General features: G+C 43.1%; 1 protein-coding gene across 5 annotated transcripts in view; it reads right to left on the reverse strand.

The window, feature by feature from the left end:
* The window catches only part of arap3 (ArfGAP with RhoGAP domain, ankyrin repeat and PH domain 3), a 375,519-nt gene that overhangs the window by 91,875 nt on the left and 260,479 nt on the right, over positions 1 to 23,165 (reverse strand). For all 5 annotated transcript variants that reach the window (XM_063052998.1, XM_063052993.1, XM_063052997.1 and 2 more), the window contains 5 exons: positions 15,877 to 16,030; positions 13,362 to 13,464; positions 8,506 to 8,704; positions 7,152 to 7,215; positions 6,180 to 6,343 (listed from right to left, as the gene is read on the reverse strand). In XM_063052998.1, the coding sequence (XP_062909068.1) occupies positions 6,180 to 6,343; positions 7,152 to 7,215; positions 8,506 to 8,704; positions 13,362 to 13,464; positions 15,877 to 16,030 (684 nt within the window). The remainder of the gene's footprint in view (positions 1 to 6,179; positions 6,344 to 7,151; positions 7,216 to 8,505; positions 8,705 to 13,361; positions 13,465 to 15,876; positions 16,031 to 23,165) is intronic.

Here is a 23,165-nt window from a genome sequence, read left to right on the forward strand (position 1 = left end):
ATGAACTGATTCAATAATTATCAACAGAACAAGGAGAGCAGGAGAGTCCATTTAGTGGATGTTGTGCAGCGACAGAGTATTACACCTGAGTGAGTTTTGTTCAGAAGCTGTATAGCTCCAGATGACCTTTAGTCCTGGTGGTGATGGACTTGTAATGTCTCCCTGATGGCAATTTGGTGAATAGGTGACTGCTTTGGGTGGATGAAGTCAGCAGAATTTGTTTTCAACTCTTTTCTTAGCTCTGGCGATGAGCAAGTCTTTTAATGTTGGTAGCCAACAACTAATGATCTTTTCTACTGAGTGGACCACTCACTGCAACCTGGACTTGGAGGGGAGGAGGTGATAGAAAACCAAGTGGTGATAGAGGAGGTCACAACACTCTCAGTGATAGCTGAGTAAAAATTCATCAGGATCAGTGACATGGGTAAGAGAGTGATGCAGCTCTGCATAGGGAGTTCATGGAGTTAGTTGCTAAGTTAAAGGGCAGAACTCCAGGGTTGTAATCACAAGATTGCTACCTGTGCCATGTGCCAGTGAAGCCAGAACCAGGAAGATTATATAGTTTTCTACACTAACTCCTTAGCTGTGTATTAAGGAGAGCAAAAGAGTTTTGGATCTTTGGGCTCTCTGCCAGAGAAAGTGGGACTTGTACAGAAGTGACGGTTTGCACCTGAACTGGAGGGGGCTAACATCCCAGAGAGAAGGTTTGGTAAGGCTGCACAGTGGGGCTTAAACTAGAGCTGCAGGGGGATGGGAACCAGAGTGCCAGAACAGTTAGTGGAGAGGTTGTGGAGGCAGATATTGTTAAGACCTCAGACAAAGTTAGGAATTGAAAAATTGAGCATGGTGCGACAAAATCAAAATGGGTGAATATAGGACTGAAGGTGTTGTATCTGAATGTGCCCAGTATATGGAATAAGGTTGATGGACGTGCAGCACAGTTGCAGACTGGCAGGTATGATGATGTAGGTATCACCAAATCATGGCTGAAAGATTATTGTTGGGAAGTTAATGTCCAGGGATACACATTGTATTGAAAGGACAGGCAGAAAGGTAAAGGGCGCAGTGTTGCTCTTTTGGTAAAAGTGAAATCAAATCATTAGAAAGATGTAACATAAGGTTGGAAGATGTTGAAACATTGTGGATAGAGCTAAGAAACTGCAAGGTGAAAAGACCCATTGTATACAGACACCCCCCCCCCCCACAAACAGTAGGAAGGATGTGTCCTACAAATTACAACAGGAGATAGAAAATACATGCCAAGAGGACACTATTACAATAGTTATGGGGAATTTCAATATGCAGGTAGATTGGGAAAATCAGGTTGGCTTTTTAGAGCAGCATATAGTTGAATCCACTAAAGGAAAAGGTATTCTGGATTGAGTGTTATAGAAACATAGAAAAACTACAGCACAATACAGGCCCTTCAGTCTACAATGTTGCGTCGAACGTGTACTTACTTTAGAAAATACCTAGGGTTACACATAGCCCTCTATTTTTCTAAGCTCCATGTACCTATCCAGGAGTCTTTTAAAAGACCCTATCATATCTGCCTCCAGCACTGTCACCGGCTGCCAATTCTGTACACTCACCACTCTCTGCGTAAAAAAACTTAACCCTGATATGTCCTCTGTATCTACTTCCAAGCACCTTAAAACAGTGCACTTTCGTGTTAGCCATTTCTGCCTTGGGAAAGAGCCTCTGACTATCCACATGATCAATGCCTCTCATCATCTTATACAACTCTATCAGGTCACCTCTCATCTTCCGTTGCTCCAAGGAGAAAAGGCCAAGTTCACTCAACCTATTCTCATAAGGCATGCTCCCCAATCCAGGCAACATCCTTGTAAATCTCCTCTGCACCTTTTCTATGGTTTCCACATTCTCCCTGTAGTGAGGTGACCAGAACTGAGCACAGTAATCCAAGTGGGGTCTGACTAGGGACCCATATAACTGTAACATTACCTCTCAGCTCTTAAACTCAATCCCACAGTTGATGAAGGTAATGCACCATATGCCGCCTTAACCACACAGTCAACCTGCGCAGCAGCTTTGAGTGTCCTATGGACTCTGACCTCAAGATATATCTGATCCTCTATGCTGCCAAGAGTCTTACCATTAACACTATATTCTGCCATCATATTTGATCTGCCAAGATGAACCACCTAACACATATCTGGGTTGAACTCCACCTGTCACTTTTCAGCTCAGTTTTGCATCCTAACAAAGTCCCGGTGTAACCTCTGACAGCCCTCCACACTATCCAAGACACCCCCAACCATTGTGTCATCAGTATATTTACTAACCCATCCCGCCACTTCCTCATCCAGGTCACTTATAAAAATCATGAAGAGAAAGGGTCCCAAAACAGACCATTGAGGCACACCATGGGTCACTGACCTCCATGCAGAGTATGACCTGTCTACAACCACTCTTTGCCTTCTGTGGGCAAGCCAATTCTGGATCCAAAAAGCAGGATCCCTTTGGATCCCAGCCTCCTTACTTTCTTAATAAGCCTTGCATGGGGTACCTTGTCAAGTGTCTTGCTGAAATCCATATACACTACATCTACTGCTCTACCTTCATCAACGTGTTTAGTCATATCCTCAAAAAATTCAATCAGGCTTGTAAAGCACGACCTGCCTTTGACAAAGCCATGTTGACTATTCCTAATCATATTATGCCTCTCCAAATGTTCATAAATCCTGCCTCTCAGGAATTTTTCCATCAACTTGCCAACCACTGAAGTAAGACTCACTGGTCTATAATTTCCTGGGCTATCTCTACTCCCTTTCTTGAATAAGGGAACAACATCTGCTACCCTCCAATCCTCCGGAACCTCCCCCATCCCAAATGATGATGTGAAGATCATTGCCAGACGCTCAGCAATCTCCTCCCTCGCCTGGTGTAGATCTTGTCCAGTCCCGGTGACTTATCCAACTTGATGCTTTCCAAAAACTCCAGCACATTCTTTTCCTTAATGTCTATATGCTCAAGCTTTTCAGTCCGCTGTAAGTCATCCCTACAATCATCAAAGTCCTTTTTTTGTAGTGAAAACTGAAGCAAAGTATTCATTAAGTACCTCAGCTATCTCCTCCGGTTCCATAACCAGAGCTATCTCCTCAGGTGCATGGATCTCCTCCGTTTATGAAGTGAATTGGAATTGATTAGAGACTTTAAGGTAAAAGAACCCTTATGGGAAAGTGATCATAATATGATCTAATTCACCCTGAAATTTGATAAGGAGAAGCTAAAGTCAGAAGTATCAGTATTACAGTGGGGTAAAGGGAATTACAGAGACATAAGAGAGTAGGTGGCCAGAATTGATTGGAAAAGTACACTGGCAGGGATGCGCAGAGCAGCAGTGGCTGGAATTTCTGGTAGCAATTCGGAAAGGACAGGATATATATATGCTAAAGAGGAAGAAGCATTCTAAAGGCAAGATGACAAATCAATGACTAACAAGAGAAGTCAAAACCAATATAAAGGCCAAAGAGGCGGCACATAATAGAGCAAAAATTAGGGAGAAGCTAGAGGATTTGTAAGCTTTTAAAAACCAACAGAAGGAAACTAAAAAGTCATTAAAAAGTTAGAGATGGAATACAAAAGTAAGCTAGCCAATAATATTAAAGAGGATACCAAGAGTTTCTTTAGATACATAAAATGTAAAGAGAGGTAAGGTGAATATTGCAATGCAGGAAAACAATTCTGGAGAGATAATAATGGGGGACAACAAAATGGTGGATGATCTGAATAAGTATTTTGCATCAGCCTTCACTGTGGAAGACACTAGCAATATGATGGAAGTTCCAGGTGTCAGGGGCATGAAGTACGTGAAGTTAGCATAACTAGATAGAGGGTTCTTGGAAACTGAAATGTCTGAAAACCGTTACGTTACCTGAATCAGATGGTGTGCACCCGAGTTCTGAAGAGGTGGCTGAATAGATTATGGAAGCATTAGTAATGATTTTTCATGACTCACTAGATTCCGGAATGGTTCAGGAATTCTGGTAAACTGCAAATGTCACTCCACTCTTCAAGAAGGAAGACAGGCAGATGCCAGTTAGTCTGACCTCAGTGGTTGGGAAGATGTTAAAGTCGATTATTAAGGATGAGGTCTCAGAGTACTTGGAGGCACATGATAAAATAGGTTGTAGTCAGCATGGTTTCCTCAAGGGAAAATCTTGCCTTACAAATCTGTTGTAATTATTTGAAAAAAAATAACAAGCATGGTTGACAAAGAAGAATCAGTTGATGTTGTGTACATGGATTTTCAGAAGACCTTTAACAAGGTGCCACACATGAGAACCATTAACAAGCTATGAGCCCATTGTTTTATGGGGAAGGTTCTAGCATGGATAAAGCAGTGGCTGATTGGCAGGAGGCAGAGAGTGGGAATGAAGGGAGCTTTTCTTGGCTGGCTGCTGGTGACTACTGGTATTCCACGGGGGTCTGTGTGGGGCCGATTCTTTTCACGTTATATGGTCAATGAAACCTATCAAATAGTGAAAGGCCTTTATAGAGTGGATGTGGAGAGGAAGTTTCCTATGGTGGGAGAGTTTAAGACAAGAAGACACAGCCTCAGAATAGAGGGGCGTCCTTTTGGAATGGAGATGAGGAGGAATTTCTTTAGCCAGAAATTGGTGAATCCATGAAATTTTTTTCCACATGTGCTGTGGAGGCCAAGTCTTTATGTATATTTAAGGCAGAGTTTGATAGATTCTTGATTAGTCAGGGCATAAAGAGATACAGGGAGAAGGCAGGGGCTGAGAGGAAAATTGAATCAACCATGATAAAATGGTGGAGCAGGCTCGATGGGCCAATTGGCCCAATTTGGCTCCTAAATGTCATGGTCTTATGATATGCCCTGAGTTGTTTAGTTTCCTGAGATGGCGTAGGAAGAATAGTCACTGCTGGGCTTTCCTAGCGATGAGTGTAATGTTCTTGTTTCTCCTCAATGTATAGGTAATGGTAACCCCAAGAATTTGAATGACTCGACCACAGATGCAGCCTGACCATTAACTTCCAAGGTGATTTCTTCAGGATCCCAATTTGCTATACAGGTGCTGGCACCCTTTGAAGTGTAGACACCATCAGAGCACTGGAGAATCAGTTACTCACAACATGATCAAGCAACTTCAATGGACCAAATAACTACATCATTTATTTTAGAACTCTGTGTTCAATGATAAATATTGCACTTGCCTCTGGAAAATAAGGACAAGGGATAGATGAATCTACTAAATATAGTCTCTCAGATAGCACATACAGCACTAACTTGTGTAGCTGAATTGTGTGCTCACGTATCTGGAGGGAAATTGACTCGCTGATCCCCTGATCTCAGTGGTAAAAACATTATCCACTGACCCACGACGGCTGCAGCCCCTTTAGAAGTTCACTGTGCTTGCTCCTCATTTCCATAAACGTCCCAAGTGCCACTGTGGAAATGCTAGACTGAAACAGAAATGAATTTTCCTTCCATGGGTGGACATAGCCCATGTCCTTCACAGGAAATCCCTCCCCACCTTAGAGCAAATCTACATGGAGCACTACCACAAGAAAGAAGCATCCATGAAAAAGGACACCCAACATCTAGGCCAAGGAAGTACTTAGGTTCTCAAGTCCCATACCACCTGGTTCAGAAACAGTTCAGAAACAGCTGTTACCCTTCAAACATCAAGCTCCTGAACTGCCATGGATAACTTCCCACGTCTCATATCTGAACTGACTCCACAACCCATGGACTCACATTCAAGAACTCTACAACTCATATTCACAGTATTATTTATTTACTTAATTATTTGTTTTGTTTACACAATTTGTCTTCTTTTGCACTTTGGTTGTTTGTCCATCTCTGTGTCTAGTTTTGCAGTGATTCTATTTTTGTTTTCTTGTTCTACTGTGAATGCCTGCAAGGAAATGAACCTCAACATAGTATATGGTGATTATATACATAAATATAAGTATTATATACATAAATACTTTATACATACACTGGTAATAACTTTATTTTGAACTTTGAATCCTGTGTTGGAACAGCTTTGGTTTCCATCCACTGTAAGATAACTGTGGTCATGAAACTACTTGTGACTACTTCATAATCTGGAATCGGTTCCACTGCCAGAGCACAGATGGTTCCAGCTATGCCGTGGTGCCCTTGTGCTGTGACGCTTACTCACCATATTGGGTAATGAAGGCAATACAGCTGTCAACGATAATAGGGATGTCCTTTCTGCTCAGCTGCTGGTCACTCAGTGCATTCCCCCGACTGCCCGCCGCACTCTGAATATCACTGCACCACACTGAATAGTCCAGGTGTGTCACTCCATGCAGGTACAATGTTCTGTGGACAAATAGAAGGAGACGGGGTTACCCTACAGATAGAACATCTTTCTATATAACAGCTTGCCGTAGTTCTTTGTTGTGTCATTTCCTGTTATGACTCTAGGCCTGTATTCACTGCAGTTTAGAAGAATGGGGGGGGGGCCCTAACCTTACAAATATTGAAAGGCCCAGATAAAGTGGACATGGGGAGGATGTTTCTAAAAGAGTGGGAGTGTAGGACCGGAGGACACAGCCTCAGAATACAAGGAAGTACCTTTAGAACAGAGATGAGGAGAAATTTCTTTTGCTAGTGGGTGGTGAATCTGTGGAACATATTGCCACAAATGGCTGAGAAGGCCTGGCCATTGAGTATACTTGAAATAGAGATTGATATTCCTCTGATTATTAAGGGATTAAGAAGAAAAAAAATCACCCATGATTGAATGGTGAAGTAGGCTTGATGGGTGGAATGATGTAATTCTGTTCCCGTGTCTCAAGGTCTAATGGTTATCATTTCTCAAAGACCTAAGGGAAATTTTTCATCCATTATATTGAGGAAGGTCTTCCCAAATTAATGAGTAAGCCTTGTACACAGTAAGTTGCAGGAAGTAGAGAGACTGAGGCAGAGGGTGAAGGAAACCCTGTCAACATAAACAGACACCCTCCTGAGAACAGGTGCTTCATACAATTACTAAATTTTAAAGTGGTCAAGTATTTAAATCTTTGATCATCCGCTATTAACTTGATCAAATGATCCAAGGAGATCTTCAGTGAGCTCTTACATGGAAAGTCAATCAAGCAGTCCAAATTTGAAGGTCACATCTCACCGTTCTTTGTCAACCAGTCGTAATACTTCTTTCTTCTCGCTGTTTTCATTCAGAATGGTGAAAGCTGTTAGATGAGAAGGAACAGCAGTAAGAATGGACAGAGGGACCTCTCCAGCATGGAATGCTGCCGACACTGTTCAACAGAAATTGACACCTTTCCATCATCCCTTCTTGTTTTAGTCACTGCTCTGGCAACAGAATATTGCCCCTGCTGAGTAAAGGACTGATATTCATCCATCCAAATTTCCAAAACTGCCTAATTCTTAATCCCCAACCAAACACAATCCTCACTATTATCCTACACCTTCAATACTGCATCTTGTTATGAAGTTATGATTTTCAGAGCATGTAAACTTTATTGAAATGAATACAATCAAGAAATGCCTTAATGGATGACTATCTGATCATCTCTTTCCTTATTTTCCCACAAATTGAGTCACCATTCGTGTATTACATCTAATTCTGTTTACCAAACTCTGGGAAGGATCTGAAGGTCCTTGAGAGAGTAGATTGGCTCCAAAGATGAGGTGGTTTCTGTTAAGTATTTAGACCAGAGAAGCTGATGCTGTTATTTGTGGACCAATTGGATGGTAGTATCCTAGTTCATAGCAGACTGAGATAGGGAGAAGCTGTTGCCATTATTAGATTCAAGGAATACAATACATAAAGCAAAAGACAAAAGATACGGGGGGGGGGTTGTATTTTATTACTAGGAACTATTTCCCTGTGAACATGGCAGATAAAGAGTTAAATGGAAATGACTACCTACTGGAGTTAAGAATATGCAGGGTGATGAAAAATATGGATTGATCTTGGTGGGCTGATTGCCCTCCCTCATACTGCTTTGATTCTCATGACTTAATGAGTGCTTACATATGTTCAAAGGCAGTCATGCAAAGGATCTTTAGTCAACATTCAATACTTCTATAGAAATATCCACGCTGCGGTTTGGTGAATGTGATAGACACTGTGTGCAGCCACCTTCTCTGCTGAAGCACAATAGCAATGACAATCTTCCAAGAAACTTGCAGAACAGCATACAAGTTCAAGGTTATTGTTATTCAACTATATACATGTATGCCACCAAATGTTTCAATGCTCCTCCAGACCAAGTTGCACAAAACGGTGCATATAACTCACACACAACAAATACTACAGCAAATAACTTAACAAATAATAAGATGCATTTACAACACAAGTTAAAAAGTGAACAGTATAATGCTACTGGTGCTTCACATCCTGTTATAATACTGACAGGTACTTTTGTGGTAATACTCAAAACGATAATTCCCTCAATTTATATTTACAGAACAAATTCAAGCTGGGTTTTCAATCATTGGACTCTGGGACTCACTCAGTTCCTGTAGTCTCTTCAGGTGCAATGTCTCCTCCAGTGGCCCACCCTCTTCACAGCAGAATATAAGGTTGCATTTCCTAAGCATGAACCACCCCTCCCTCCATTGCTCGGGATTCCGCATTGATTTATAATGCAGCTTTCCAATCCTATCAAACTGCCGATTGAGAAGGCTGTGCAGACTGGCACAAGTGAACCCCTGCGTTGGAAGAGAGAACATAATTTTGAACATAATTCCTTTAAGATCATCCACACTGTAAATAAAGAGTTGTTTAACATGTGAGGTGGCTTCCTGTGGAAGATTTTATGATTTGACTTCACATCACCAAAAAATAACATCACACTTATGGCATCAACTGATTGCCTTGGGATAGAAAAATTAAACTCTGATTATGCAAAATACCAAAAACATCATTCGATTCATAAAGTGATACAGCACAGAAACAGACCTTTATCCTACCTATCTGAGCCGACCATCAAGCACCCATTATCAAACTAATCTAGCACCATCCAGGACACACTTTCTGCTTGCTGCTGCCATTAGGAGGTGCAGGAGCCTCAATTCCCACACCACTAGGCTCAGGAACGGTTATTACTCCTCAATCATAGAAATTTAATTTACAGCACATTACAGGCCTCTTGGCCCACAATGTTATCAGAGGATAATTCACTCATCCCTTCACTGAAGTAATTCCACAGTAATCTCAAGTTTTATGACTCTACAACTCATGTTCTCAGTATTTATTGTTTACTTTTATTTCCCTTTTTGTATTTGCATTTTGTTGATTTTTGCACGAGTTGTTAGTCTGTCTTTGTTGTATGTGTTTTTTTTATTGATTCTGTTGTGTTTCTTTGTATTTACTGTGAATGCCCATAGAAAATGAATCTCAGGGTAGTATATGCTAAGAAATATGTACCTTGATAATAAAGCTTACTTAGAGATTTGAACTTTGAATCTTACCCACCATTTTATCCTCTCTGAATTCTAATCAGATCCCTCAGATGCTACCACTCAACTGCATACTGGACTGCAGCCAGTTAGCCTACCAAGTGACAGCACATTAGCATAGCACTATGCTATTACAACACTAATTGTAAGACTGCGGTTCGATTCCCACCACTGTCTGTAAGAAGTGTGTACATTCTCCCCCTGTTTGTGTGGATTTCCCCCAGCTGCTCCAGTTTCCTCCCACATTCCAAAGACATGTTGTTAGTGTTAGTAAGTTGTGGGAATGCTGCGTTGGTGATGTTGACTAATGGGCTGCCCAGCACAATCCTCGCAGATTTGATTTGATGCAAACAACACAGTTCACTGAATGTTTTTGAAGCATAGATAATAAATAAAGGCATCCGTTAGTCTTGCGAGATGACTTGAAAATCTTCACTCTCCAGGGCGCAGGCCTGGGCAAGGTTGTATGGAAGACCAGCAGTTGCCCATGCTGCAAGCCTCCCCTCTCCATGACACCAATGTTGTCCAAGGGAAGGGCATTAGGACCCATACAGCTTGGCACCAGTGTCGTCGCAGAGCAATGTGTGATTAAGTGCCTTGCTCAAGGACACAACACATGTTGCCTTGGCTGGGGCTCGAACTCACGACCTTCAGGTCGCTAGTCCAATGCCTTAACCACTTGGTCACGTGCCCACACATATGAAGCATACGTAACAAATAAAGTTAATCTTTCTTGTTTTAAAAAAAAATCCACACATGGGAAGAAACAAGGGCACTGAAAGGAAACCCACACAATCACAGGGAGAATGTGCAAACACTACACAGGGAGCACCAGAACTCAGCATCAGACCTATTTTCTGAAGCTGTGATGCAGCAACTTGACTAGCTGTGACACCCTTATTACATTTGTAAAGATAAACCATAGTTAGATTGGAAGATCTTTCCTGGACCTGTCTTTCCCTCAGTAAGAAATTAAGAAACAGAAGCTGGAGCAGACACTTGAGCATGCTGCATTATTCAATGAGTTTCAGCTATCTGCTTTTGGTCTTAGCACCTTTTTCTTGCCTCTTCCCTACCTCGCTCGAATCTCGTACAGGCCAAAATCCAATATATCTCTGCCTCAAATATATCCATAACACAGCCTCTACAGCTCTCTTAGGGTCCTAACATGAAAGGTCCAAAGAAATTCTTCCTCAGCTCCCATTCAATATCTTTTATTCTGAAACTGTGCCCCATGTTGTTGATTCCATACAAAGGACAAAAACCTCTAAGGATCTACCCTGTCTAGCTCCTTCAGAAAAGTTAAATGTGTCAATATAATCACCTCTCCTTTTTCTGCATTCCACTGAACACAGGCCCAACAATCCATTCTCTTGAGACAGGGATCAATCTACAGAACCTACTCTAAATTTAAAATGACCCTACTAGAAAGCTGAAATAAAAACAGAAATCTCTGTAAACTGATGGTCTGATCAGAGACAGTCAGCATGGCTTTGTGAAGCATGGTCTGATCAGGGACAGTCAGCATGGCTTTGTGAAGGGCAGATTGTGTCTAACAAGTCTGACAGAGTTCTTTGAGGAGGTGACCAGGCATATAGATGAGGGTAGTGCAGTGGATGTGATCTATATGGATTTTAGTAAGGCATTTGACAAGGTTCCACACAGTAGGCTTATTCAGAAAGTTAGAAGGCATGGGATCCAGGGAAGTTTGGCCAGGTGGATTCAGAACTGGCTTGCCTGCAGAAGGCAGAGGGTGGTGGTGGAGGGAGTACATTCAGATTGGAGGATTGTGACTAGTGGTGTCCCACAAGGATCTGTTCTGGGACCTCTACTTTTCGTGATTTTTATTAACGACCTGGATGTGGGGGGAGAAAGGTGGGTTGGAAAGTTTGCAGACGACACAAAGGTTGGTGGTGTTGTAGATAGTGTAGAGGATTGTCAAAGATTGCAGAGAGACATTAATAGGATGCAGAAATGGGCTGAGAAGTGGCAGATGGAGTTCAACCCAGAGAAGTGTGAGGTGGTACACTTTGGAAGGACAAACTCCAAGGCAGAGTACAAAGTAAATGGCAGGATACTTGGTAGTGTGGAGGAGCAGAGGAATCTCGGGGTACATGTCCACAGATCCCTGAAAGTTGCCTCACAGGTGGATAGGGTAGTTAAGAAAGCTTATGGGGTGTTAGCTTTCATAAGTCGAGGGATAGAGTTTAAGAGTCGCGATGTAATGATGCAGCTCTATAAAACTCTGGTTAGGCCACACTTGGAGTATTGTGTCCAGTTCTGGTCACCTCACTATTAGAAGGATGTGGAAGCATTGGAAAGGGTACAGAGGAGATTTACCAGGATGCTGCCTGGTTTAGAAAGTATGCATTATGATCAGAGATTAAGGGAGCTAGGGCTTTACTCTTTGGAGAGAAGGAGGATGAAAGGAGACATGATAGAGGTGTACAAGATAATAAGAGGAATAGATAGAGTGGATAGCCAGCGCCTCTTCCCCAGGGCACCACTGCTCAATACAAGAGGATATGGCTTTAAGGTAAGGGGTGGGAAGTTCAAGTGGGATATTAGAGGAAGGTTTTTTACTCAGAGAGTGGTTGGTGTGTGGAATGCACTGCCTGAGTCAGTGGTGGAGGCAGATACACTAGTGAAGTTTAAGAGACTACTAGACAGGTATATGGAGGAATCTAAGGTGGGGGCTTATATGGGAGGCAGGGTTTGAGGGTGAGCACAACATTGTGGGCCGAAGGGCCTGTACTGTGCTGTACTATTCTATGTTCTATGTTCTGATCAGGTCAGGCAACATCTGTGGAGGGAGAAAGAGAGATGACAGTTCAGGTCTTCTGATATTGCAAAAAGTACCAGGAATATAATCTCATTAACGGTCATAGCAAATAAATTGCAATCTGGCAAACAGTATTTACTACTGAGATGTTTCTTGAGAATTGGGAAAGGAAGGTTAGTCAGTGGAACAAATCTCAGAATTGATAATAAAGAACATGCCCAGAATAAAATCAAAAGGACAGGCGAAAGCATGGAATTAAAAAAAAGACATTAAAATAGGTGAAAACCTGTATCGTGTGAAACATGAGCTGCAAAAAGGATTGAAAAAGACAAAAGGTGAATAAAATTGCTTAAAAATAAAACAAAATGTATAAAATAAATTGGAAGAGAAATAAAGGCCTATTGTGTGCAGTTTTTGTCACCTACCTATGGGAAAGATGTAAACAAGGTTGAAAGAGTACAGAGAAAACTTACAAGGATGTTGCCAGACATGAGTTATAAGGGAAGACTGAATAGGTTGGGACTTTATTTCTTGGAACGTAGAAGATTTCAATGACATTTGATAGAGATATACAAAATTTTGAGGGGTGTACATGCAAGCAGGCTTTTTCCACTAAGTTTGGGTGGGGCTACAGCTAGAGGTCATGGGTTAAGGGTGAAGGGTGAAATGTTTAAGGGGAACATGAGGGGAAACTTCTTCATTCAGAGTGTGGAAAGAGCTGAGGGCACAAATGACACATGCAAGCTCGATTTCAAGGTTTAAGGGAAATTTGAATAGTTATATGGATGTCCGTGTTTCAGGTGCAGATTGATGTGACTAGGCAATTTAAATGGTTTGGTATGGACTAGATGGGCTGAACTGCCTGCTTCTGTACTGTGCTTTTCTATGACTCTAAAGCTTCCTGGTATGACTATCCCTGGCACACTAGAAACCAGTTAAGGTCGGATAAGTCATAGCTATCTACTGCCTGGTGAGTAGGCAGGTTGCCTTCCCATTGTTTCACGTTTGCAACAACATGGAATCTTCTACTGTCATTAACTCACAGTGGTGATGCCTAGGAGGGTGGTGTGGAAATATGGGGAGCATGATACGATTACTTCTATGTGATAATTTAGCAGCAGGTACCTTTGCTATGGAGCTTGTCCATGTTTGTAGAGTTTCAGGGTTGTCCGTTCCAAACTGGAATAACTTTTCTGAAGACAGAAAGATTTCAAATGTGTACCGAAACCTAAGGAAGCCAGTAAAATAAAACAGGCTGAAGCAAATCCCAAAGCCAGAACAATTTTTTTCAGAAATACATAAAATAATATTTTCCCATTTTTTCAAGTTTCAGGCCACTGAAGATTGAATTAAAGCATGGATTAAAATAGCATTGTATTCCAGAATAATATCAGCCCTTCTAAAGTTCACTACCACGATTATAGATTGGTCCACATTTGAATGATGGTCCATTTACTTGTGAGGATAATGATCCCTGTCATCAGATAAGGCCTCTGCTCATGCTTGTATACAGGGATAGGAGTTCAAACACTACTCAACACAAACAAAATGCTGGAGGAACTCAGCAGGCCAGACATCTTCCATGGAAATGAACAGTATGTTTTGAGCCAAGACCCTTCTTTTAGACTGGGAAGGAAAGGGGAAGAAATCAGACTAAAATGGAGTGGAAGGAGAATAGCTGGAAGGTGATAGGTGAAGCCAGGTGAGTGGGAAAGGTAAAGGGCTGAAGAGGAAGGAATCTGATAGGAGAGGAGAGTGGAGCTTAGGAGAAAGGGAAGGAGGAGGATGTGAGAGGCAGGTGAGAAGAGATAAGAAGCCAGAGTGGGAAATAGAAGAAGATGGGAGGGAGAGGGATTTTTTTTCAACCAGAAGGAGAAATCTATTTTCATGCCATCAGGTTGGAGGCTACCCAGATGGAATATAAGGTGTTGCTCCTCCACCCTGAGAGTGGCCTCATCATGGCGAAGAGGAACCAATGGACCAATATGTCAGAATGGGAATAGGAATCGGAATTAAAATATTTGGTCACTGGGAAGTTCACTTTCGGCAGATGGAGTGGAGGTGCTCGACAAACTGGTCCCCAATTTATGATAGGTCTCACCAATGTGGAGTAGGCCACATTGGGAGCACCAGATACAGTATTCTCAAATTATCCATATACACTCAGTGGCTACTTTATTGGGTACAGGAGTGGAACCTGGTGTGGTCTTCTGCTGCTTTAGCACATCCACTTCGAAGTTCAATGTGTTGTGAGTTCAGAGTTGCTCTACTGCGCACCACTGCTGTAACACATGGTTATCTGATTTTCTATTGCCATCTGTCAGACTGAACCAGTCTGGCCATTCTCCTCTGATCTTTCTCATTAACAAGGCATTTTCTCCCCTAGTACTGCCTCTCACTGGATGATTTTTTTTTGCTCTTCCTACCATTCTCACTAAACTCTAGAGACTGGTGTCCATGAAAATCCCAGGAGTTCAGCAATTTCTGAGATACTCGAACCACTCCATCTAGCACCAACAATTATTCAACAGTCAAAGTGACATGGTGGTGCCTCAGATTTCAAAATTCATTTCCCCTTGATTGCTCTGATGGTCATCTGGGACATCTTACAGTCAAAAGGTCTTTTCTACACCTTCTATATGTCACTGGTGATCAAAGACAGTTAGAAACTCTGTAAGAAGATGATGTCCAAGCTCCAGTTCATTCCATACTTCCACTCTGTGGAATTCATTGCCACTGAGGGCAGTGGAGGACATGTCATTTGAGGTATTTAAGGCAGAAATTGACAGGTTCTTGATTGGCAAAGGGATAAGAGGTTACAGGGAGAAGGCAGGAGAATGGGTTTGAAAGTCGGCCGTGATTCAATTGTAGATCAGACTTGATGGACCAAATGGTCTAATTCTGCTTTTATATTTTGTGGTCACTGCAGATTGGTGATATATAAATCTGGGGCAAACTTATACAATGCTGGACCATCAGAGTGATCCCAGATTTCCTGTGGGGAGAGGAGCTCAAAAGGAGCTGGCTGTATCCCTGCGAGTTCCTCAAACCTAAACCCCCATAGCTTCATCCTAATGCTTGACAAATAGCAATATATTGAGACAAAATAAATATTAACTGAAGAAATAAATTATTTAAAATCAAATTAATTAAAAGCATGAAGATAAGGTAGCATAAAGTTAACAAAGTAGATTTCTTACCTTCACAGCCAAATTACACACAGTAAATGGCTACAATATATTCAGGGTATAGGGTTTGTGCTTCTACCACTGCAGGTTTGTGCAGCCTGGACACAGAATGCATTTGGCACTCCTGATCTGGATAACTGTGTTTCTCTGCTAACTCAACAATGACAGCAGTGGTGGAGTGAGAGGTCACATGACCTGGCATCTGGCCCTCCCTCCACAATCCTCAGCTTGATTCAGATTTCTGATCATTAGTATGCCAGTGCAGAGTCCAGGGACAAGTTGAGGAGCAGATAGAGAATACCTGGTAACCATTTTTGAAACAATCAACTGAGGTTAAGTATGATCTGACCCTATCATTGACATCTTTAACATCTATGAGACATTTTGTCCCACAGAGCCCAGATGGGGCAGAGACAAATGCTGCAAGGGACATTGACTGATTTCCCCTGTACCTGTCTGTCGGGATCGAAATGGACATTGACTGTGGCCTGTTCACTCCTATGCAGACAATCTCACTCATTTCGATCTTGCCAATCGGTTCAGGACTCTTGTCTGTTTCATAAAAAAGAAGAGCCCGTTCCAAGGAACACCACTGTTTCTGAAATTCTGCAAGAAAGCATATTGACAACAAAGGGCAAAATCAGTCATAAAATGAACAGTTCAATAACGTGTCCTTATATTTAGTAACATCAACACACAAAATTTTGGAGGAATTCAGCAGGTCAGCCAGCATCGATGGAGGGAAATAAACAGTCTATGGTTTGACATATCTGTCCACATTTGCGCCAGGTGCGCCGAGATGCAGCTCCTAAGGGACCGCGTTAGGGAATTGGAGCTGCAGCTCGATGACCTTCATCTGGTCAGGGAGAGTGAGGAGTTGATAGAGAGGATTTACGGGCAGGTGGTCACACTGGGGACACGGGAGGCAGACAAGTGGGTCACGGTTAGGAGGGGGAAGGGGAAGAGTCAGAGTCAGGTAATAGAGAGTACCCCGGTGGCTGTGCCACTTGACAATAGTTTGAGTACTGTTGCGGGGGACAGCTTACCTGGGGGAAGTGACAGTGGCCGTGCCTCCGGCACAGAGTCCGACCCTGTAGCTCAGAAGGGTAGGGAAAGGAAGAGGAGGGCAGTTGTAATAGGGGACTCAATCGTAAGGGGGTCAGATAGGTGATTCTGTGGACGCAGTCCAGAGACCCGGATGGTAGTTTGCCTCCCTGGTGCCAGGGTCCGGGATATTTCTAATCGCGTCCAAGATATCCTGAAGTGGGAGGGTGAGGAGCCAGAGGTCGTGGTACATATAGGTACCCGTGACATAGGTAGGAAAAGGGAAGAAGTCCTGAAAGGAGAATATAGGGAGTTAGGAAGGGAGTTGAGAAAAAGGACCACAAAGGTAGTAATCTCGGGATTACTGCCTGTGCCACGCGACAGTGAGAGTAGGAATGCAATGAGGTGGAGGATAAATGCGTGGCTGAGGGATTGGAGCAGGAGGCAGGGATTCAAGTTTTTGGATCATTGGGACCTCTTTTGGCGCAGGTGTGAACTGTACAAAAAGGACGGGTTACACTTGAATCCTAGGGGGACCAATATCCTGGTGGGGAGATTTGCGAGGGCTACTGAGGTGACTTTAAACTATAATGGTTGGGGGGTGGGAATCAAGTTAAAGAGACTAGGAGAGAGGAGGTTAGTTCACAACAGGGGGATGGGAACAAGTGGAGAGAGACAGAGGGGTGTAAAATGAGGGTAGAAGCAAGAAGTAGTAAGGAGAAAAGTAAAAGTGGGAGGCCGGCAAATCCAGGGCAAAAATCAAACTGGGCCACTTTTCAACATAATTGTATAAGGGCTAAGAGTGTTGGAAAAGCGAGCCTGAAGGCTTTGTGTGTCAATGCAAGCAGCATTCGTAACAAGGTGGATGAATTAAAAGTGCAGATTGTTATTAATGAATATGATATAGTTGGGATCACAGAGACATGGCTCCAGGGTGACCAAGGATGGGTTAGGGTATATTCAGGGATATTCATTATTCAGGAGGGATAGACATGAAAGAAAAGGAGGTGGGGTAGCATTGCTGGTTAGAGAGGAGATTAATGCAATAGAAAGGAAGAACATTAGCCGGGAGGATGTGGAATCCATATGGGTAGAGCTGCATAACATTAAGGGGCAGAAAACGCTTGGTGGGAGTTGTGTACAGGCCACCTAACAGTAGTAGTGAGGTTGGGGATGGTATTAAACAGGAAATTAGAAATGCATGCTATAAAGGAACAGCAGTTATAATGGTTGACTTCAATCTACATATAGATTGGGTGAACCAAATTGGTAAGGGTGCTGAGGAAGAGGATTTCTTGGAGTGTTTGTGGGATGGTTTTTTGAACCAACATGTCGAAGAACCAACTGGAGAGCAGGCTATTCTAGACTTGGTATTGAGCAATGAGGAAGGGTTAATTAGCAATCATGTCGTGAGAGGCCCCTTGGGTAAGAATGACCATAATATGGTGGAATTCTTAATTAAGATGGAGAGATGACATAGTTAATTCAGAAACAAAGGTTCTGAACTTAAAGAAGGGTAACTTTGAAGGTATGAGACGTGAATTAGCTAAGATAGACTGGCAAATGACACTTAAAGGGTTGACGGTGGATATGCAATGGCAAGCATTTAAAGATCGCATGGATGAACTACAACAATTGTTCATCCCAGTTTGGCAAAAGAATAAATCAGGGAAGGTAGTGCACCCGTGGCTGACAAGGGAAATTAGGGATAGTATCAATTCCAAAGAAGAAGCATACAATTTAGCCAGAAAAAGTGGCTCGCCTGAGGACTGGGAGAAATTCAGAGTCCAGCAGGGGAGGACGAAGGGCTTAATTAGGAAGGGGAAAAAAGATTATGAGAGAAAACTGGCAGGGAACATAAAAGCTGACTGTAAAAGCTTTTATAGATATGTGAAAAGAAAAAGATTGGTTAAGACAAATGTAGATCCCCTACAGACAGAAACAGGTGAATTGATTATGGGGAGCAAGGACATAGCAGACTAATTGAATAACTACTTTGGTTCTGCCTTCACTAAGGAGGACATAAATAATCTTCCGGAAATAGTAGGGGACAGAGGGTCCAGTGAGATGAAGGAACTGAGGGAAATACATGTTAGTAGGGAAGTGATGTTAGGCAAATTGAAGGGATTAAAGGCAGATAAATACCCAGGGCCAGATAGTCTGCATCCCAGAGTGCTTAAGGAAGTAGCTCAAGAAATAGTGGATGCATTAGTGATAATTTTTCAAAACTCTTTAGATTCTGGACTAGTTCCTGAGGATTAGAGGGTAGCTAAAGTAACCCCACTTTTTAAAAAAGGAGGGAGAGAGAAACCGGGGAATTATAGACCGGTTAGCCTAACATCGGTGCTGGGGAAAATGCTAGAGTCAGTTATCAAAGATGGGACCCAGAGCGATAGAGGAGTGAAAGAACTGCATGGAGTACAGCCAGATCTAATATACAGAGAGGCTTTGAGGAAAGAGAAGCAGAATAAACGGTGTAAAGACAGTAAGGTAGAAGGGCTGAAATGTAGGTACCTCAATGCAAGAAGCATCAGGAACAAAGGTGATGAACTGAGACCTTGGATACATACATGGAATTATGATGTAGTGGCCATTACAGAGACTTGGCTGGCACCAGGGCAGGAATGGATTCTCAATATTCCTGGATTTCAGTGCTTTAAAAGGGATAGAGAGGGCGGAAAAAGGGGAGGAGGGGTGGCATTACTGGTCAGGGATACTATTACAGCTACAGAAAGGTTGGACAATGTAGCAGGATCCTCTTTTGAGTCAATATGGGTGGAAGTCAGGAACAGGAAGGGAGCAGTTACTCTATTAGGGGTATTCTATAGGCCCCCTGGTAGCAGCAGAGATACAGAGGAGCAGATTGGGGGGCAGATTTTGGAAAGGTGCAAAAATAACAGGGTTGTTATCATGGGTGACTTTAACTTCCCTAATATTGATTGGCACCTGATTAGTTCCAAGGATTTAGATGGGGCAGAGTTTGTTAAGTGTGTCCAGGACGGATTCCTGTCACAGTATGTGGACAGGCCGACCGGGGGAATGCCATACTAGATCTAGTACTAGGCAATGAACCAGGTCAGGTCACAGATCTCTCAGTGGGTGAGCATCTGGGGCACAGTGACCACCGCTCCCTGGCCTTTAGCATTATCATGGAAAAGGATAGAATCAGAGAGGACAGGAAAATTTTTAATTGGGGAAAGGCAAATTATGAGGCTATAAGGCTAGAACTTCCAGGTGTGAATTGGGATGATGTTTTTGCAGGGAAATGTACTATGGACACGTGGTCGATGTTTAGAGATCTCTTGCGGGATGTTAGGGAAAATTTGTCCCGGTGAGGAAGATAAAGAATGGTAGGGTGAAGGAACCATGGGTGACAAGTGAGGTGGAAAATCTAGTCAGGTGGAAGAAGGCAGCATACATGAGGATTAGGAAGCAAGGATCAGATGGGTCTATTGAGGAATATAGGGAAGCAAGAAAGGAGCTTAAGAAGGGGCTGAGAAGAGCAAGAAGGGGGCATGAGAAGGCCTTGGTGAGTAGGGTAAAGGAAAACCCCAAGGCATTCTTCAATTATGTGAGGGAAAAAAGGATGACAGGAATGAAGGTAGGACCGATTAGAGATAAAGGTGGGAAGATGTGCCTGGAGGCTGTGGAAGTGAGCGAGGTCCTCAATGAATACTTCTCTTCAGTATTCACCAATGAGAGGGAACTTGATGATGGTGAGGACAATATGAGTGAGGTTGATGTTCTGGAGCATGTTGATATTAAGGGAGAGGAGGTGTTGGAGTTGTTAAAATACATTAGGACTGATAAGTCCCCGGGGCCTGACAGAATATTCCCCAGGCTGCTCCACGAGGCGAGAGAAGAGATTGCTGAGCCTCTGGCTAGGATCTTTATGTCCTTGTTGTCCATGGGAATGGTACCGGAGGATTGGAGGGAGGTGAATGTTGTCCCCTTGTTCAAAAAAGGTAGTAGGGATAGTCCGGGTAATTATAGACCAGTGAGCCTTACGTCTGTGGTGGGAAAGGTGTTGGAAAAGATTCTTAGAGATAGGATCTATAGGCATTTAGAGAATCATGGTCTGATCAGGGACAGTCAGCATGGCTTTGTGAAGGGCAGATTGTGTCTAACAAGCCTGATAGAGTTCTTTCTGGAGGTGACCAGGCATATAGATGAGGGTAGTGCAGTGGATGTGATCTATATGGATTTTAGTAAGGCATTTGACAAGGTTCCACATGGTAGGCTTATTCAGAAAGTTAGAAGGCAGGGGATCCAGGGAAGTTTGGCCAGGTGGATTCAGAATTGGCTTGCCTGCAGAGGGCAGAGGGTGGTGGTGGAGGGAGTACATTCAGAATGGAGGATTGTGACTAGCGGTGTCCCACAAGGATCTGTTCTGGGACCTCTACTGTTCGTAATTTTTATTAACGACCTGGATGTGGGGATAGAAGGGTGGGTTGGCAAGTTTGCAGATGACACAAAGGTTGGTGGTGTTGTAGATAGTGAAGAGGATTGTCAAAGATTGCAGAGAGACATTGATAGGATGCAGAAGTGGGCTGAGAAGTGGCAGATGGAGTTCAACCCGGAGAAGTGTGAGGTGGTACACTTTGGAAGGACAAACTCCAAGGCAGAGTACAAAGTAAATGGCAGGATACTTGGTAGTGTGGAGGAGCAGAGGAATCTCGGGGTACATGTCCACAGATCCCTGAAAGTTGCCTCACAGGTGGATAGGGTAGTTAAGAAAGCTTATGGGGTGTTAGCTTTCATAAGTCAAGGAACAGAGTTTAAGAGTCACGATGTAATGATGCAGCACTATAAAACTCTGGTTCGGCTACACTTGGAGTACTGTGTCCAGTTCTGGTTGCCTCACTATAGGAAGGATGTGGAAGCATTGGAAAGGGTACAGAGGAAATTTACCAGGATGCTGCCTGGTTTAGAAAGTACGCATTATGATCAGAGATTAAGGCAGCTAGGGCTTTAATCTTTGGAGAGAAGGAGGATGAGAGGAAACATGATAGAGGTGTACAAGATAATAAGAGGAATAGATAGAGTGGATAGCCAGCGCCTCTTCCCCAGGGCACCACCGCTCAATACAAGAGGACATGGTTTTAAGGTAAGGGGTGGGAAGTTCAAGGGGGATATTAGAGGAAGGTTTTTTACTCAGAGAGTGGTTGGTGTGTGGAATGCACTGCCTGAGTCAGTGGTGGAGGCAGATACACTAGTGAAGTTTAAGAGACTACTAGACAGGTATATGGAGGAATTTAATGTGGGAGGTTATATGGGAGGCAGGGTTTGAGGGTTGGCACAACATTGTGGGCTGAAGGGCCTGTACTGTGCTGTACTATTCTATGTTCTATGTAAGATCTGATAACAGCACATTTGGAAAGCGGTGAAATCATCGGACAAAGTCAGCATGGATTTGTGAAAGGAAAATCATGTCTGACAAATCTCATAGAATTTTTTGAAGATGTAACTAGTAGAGTGGATAGGGGAGAACCAGTGGATGTGGTATATTCGGATTTTCAAAAGGCTTTTGACAAGGTCCCACACAGGAGATCAGTGTGCAAACTTAAAGCACACGGTATTGGGGGTAAGGTATTGATGTGGATAGAGAATTGGTTGGCAGACAGGAAGCAAAGAGTGGGAATAAACGGGACCTTTTCAGAATGGCAGGCAGTGACTAGTGGGGTACCGCAAGGCTCAGTGCTGGGACCCCAGTTGTTTACAATATATATTAATGACTTAGACGAGGGAATTAAATGCAGCATTTCCAAGTTTGCGGACGACACAAAGCTGGGCGGCAGTGTTAGCTGTGAGGAGGATGCTAAGAGGATGCAGGGTGACTTGGATAGGTTGGGTGAGTGGGCAAATTCATGGCAGATGCAATTCAATGTGGATAAATGTGAGCTTATCCACTTTGGTGGGAAAAACAGGAAAACAGATTATTATCTGAATGGTGGCCGATTAGGAAAAGGGGAGGTGCAATGAGTCCTGGGTGTCATTATACACCAATCATTGAAAGTGGTATCATGCAGGTACAGCAGGCGGTGAAAAAGGCGTATGGTATGCTGGCATTCATAGCAAGAGGATTTGAGTACGGGAGCAGGGAGGTACTACTGCAGTTGTACAAGGCCTTGGTGAGACCACACCTGGAGTATTGCATGCAGTTTTGGTCCCCTAATCTGAGGAAAGACATCCTTGCCATAGAGGGAGTACAAAGAAGGTTCACCAGATTGACTCCTGGGATGGCAGGGCTTTCATATGATGAAAGACTGGATCGATTAGGCTTATACTCGTTGGAATTTAGAAGATTGAGGGGGGATCTTATTGAAATGTATAAAATCCTAAAGGGATTGGACAGGCTAGATGCAGGAAGATTGTTCCCGATGTTGGGGAAGTCTAGAGCAAGGGGTCACAGTTTGAGGATAAAGGGGAAGCCTTATAAGACCGAGATTAGGAAAAACTTCTTCACACAGAGAGTGGTGAATCTGTGGAATTCTTTGCCACAGGAAACAGTTGAGGCCAGTTCATTGGCTATACTTAAGAGGGAGTTAGATATGGCCCTTGTGGCTAAAGGTATCGGGGGTATGGAGGGAAGGCTGGTACAGAGTTTTGAGTTGGATGATCAGCCATGATCATACTGAATGGCGGTGCAGCCGTGAAGGGCCGAATGGCCTACTTCTGCACCCATTTTCTATGTTTT

This window comes from Mobula hypostoma, chromosome 7, assembly GCF_963921235.1.
Source record: "Mobula hypostoma chromosome 7, sMobHyp1.1, whole genome shotgun sequence".
Lineage (NCBI taxonomy): Eukaryota > Metazoa > Chordata > Chondrichthyes > Myliobatiformes > Myliobatidae > Mobula > Mobula hypostoma.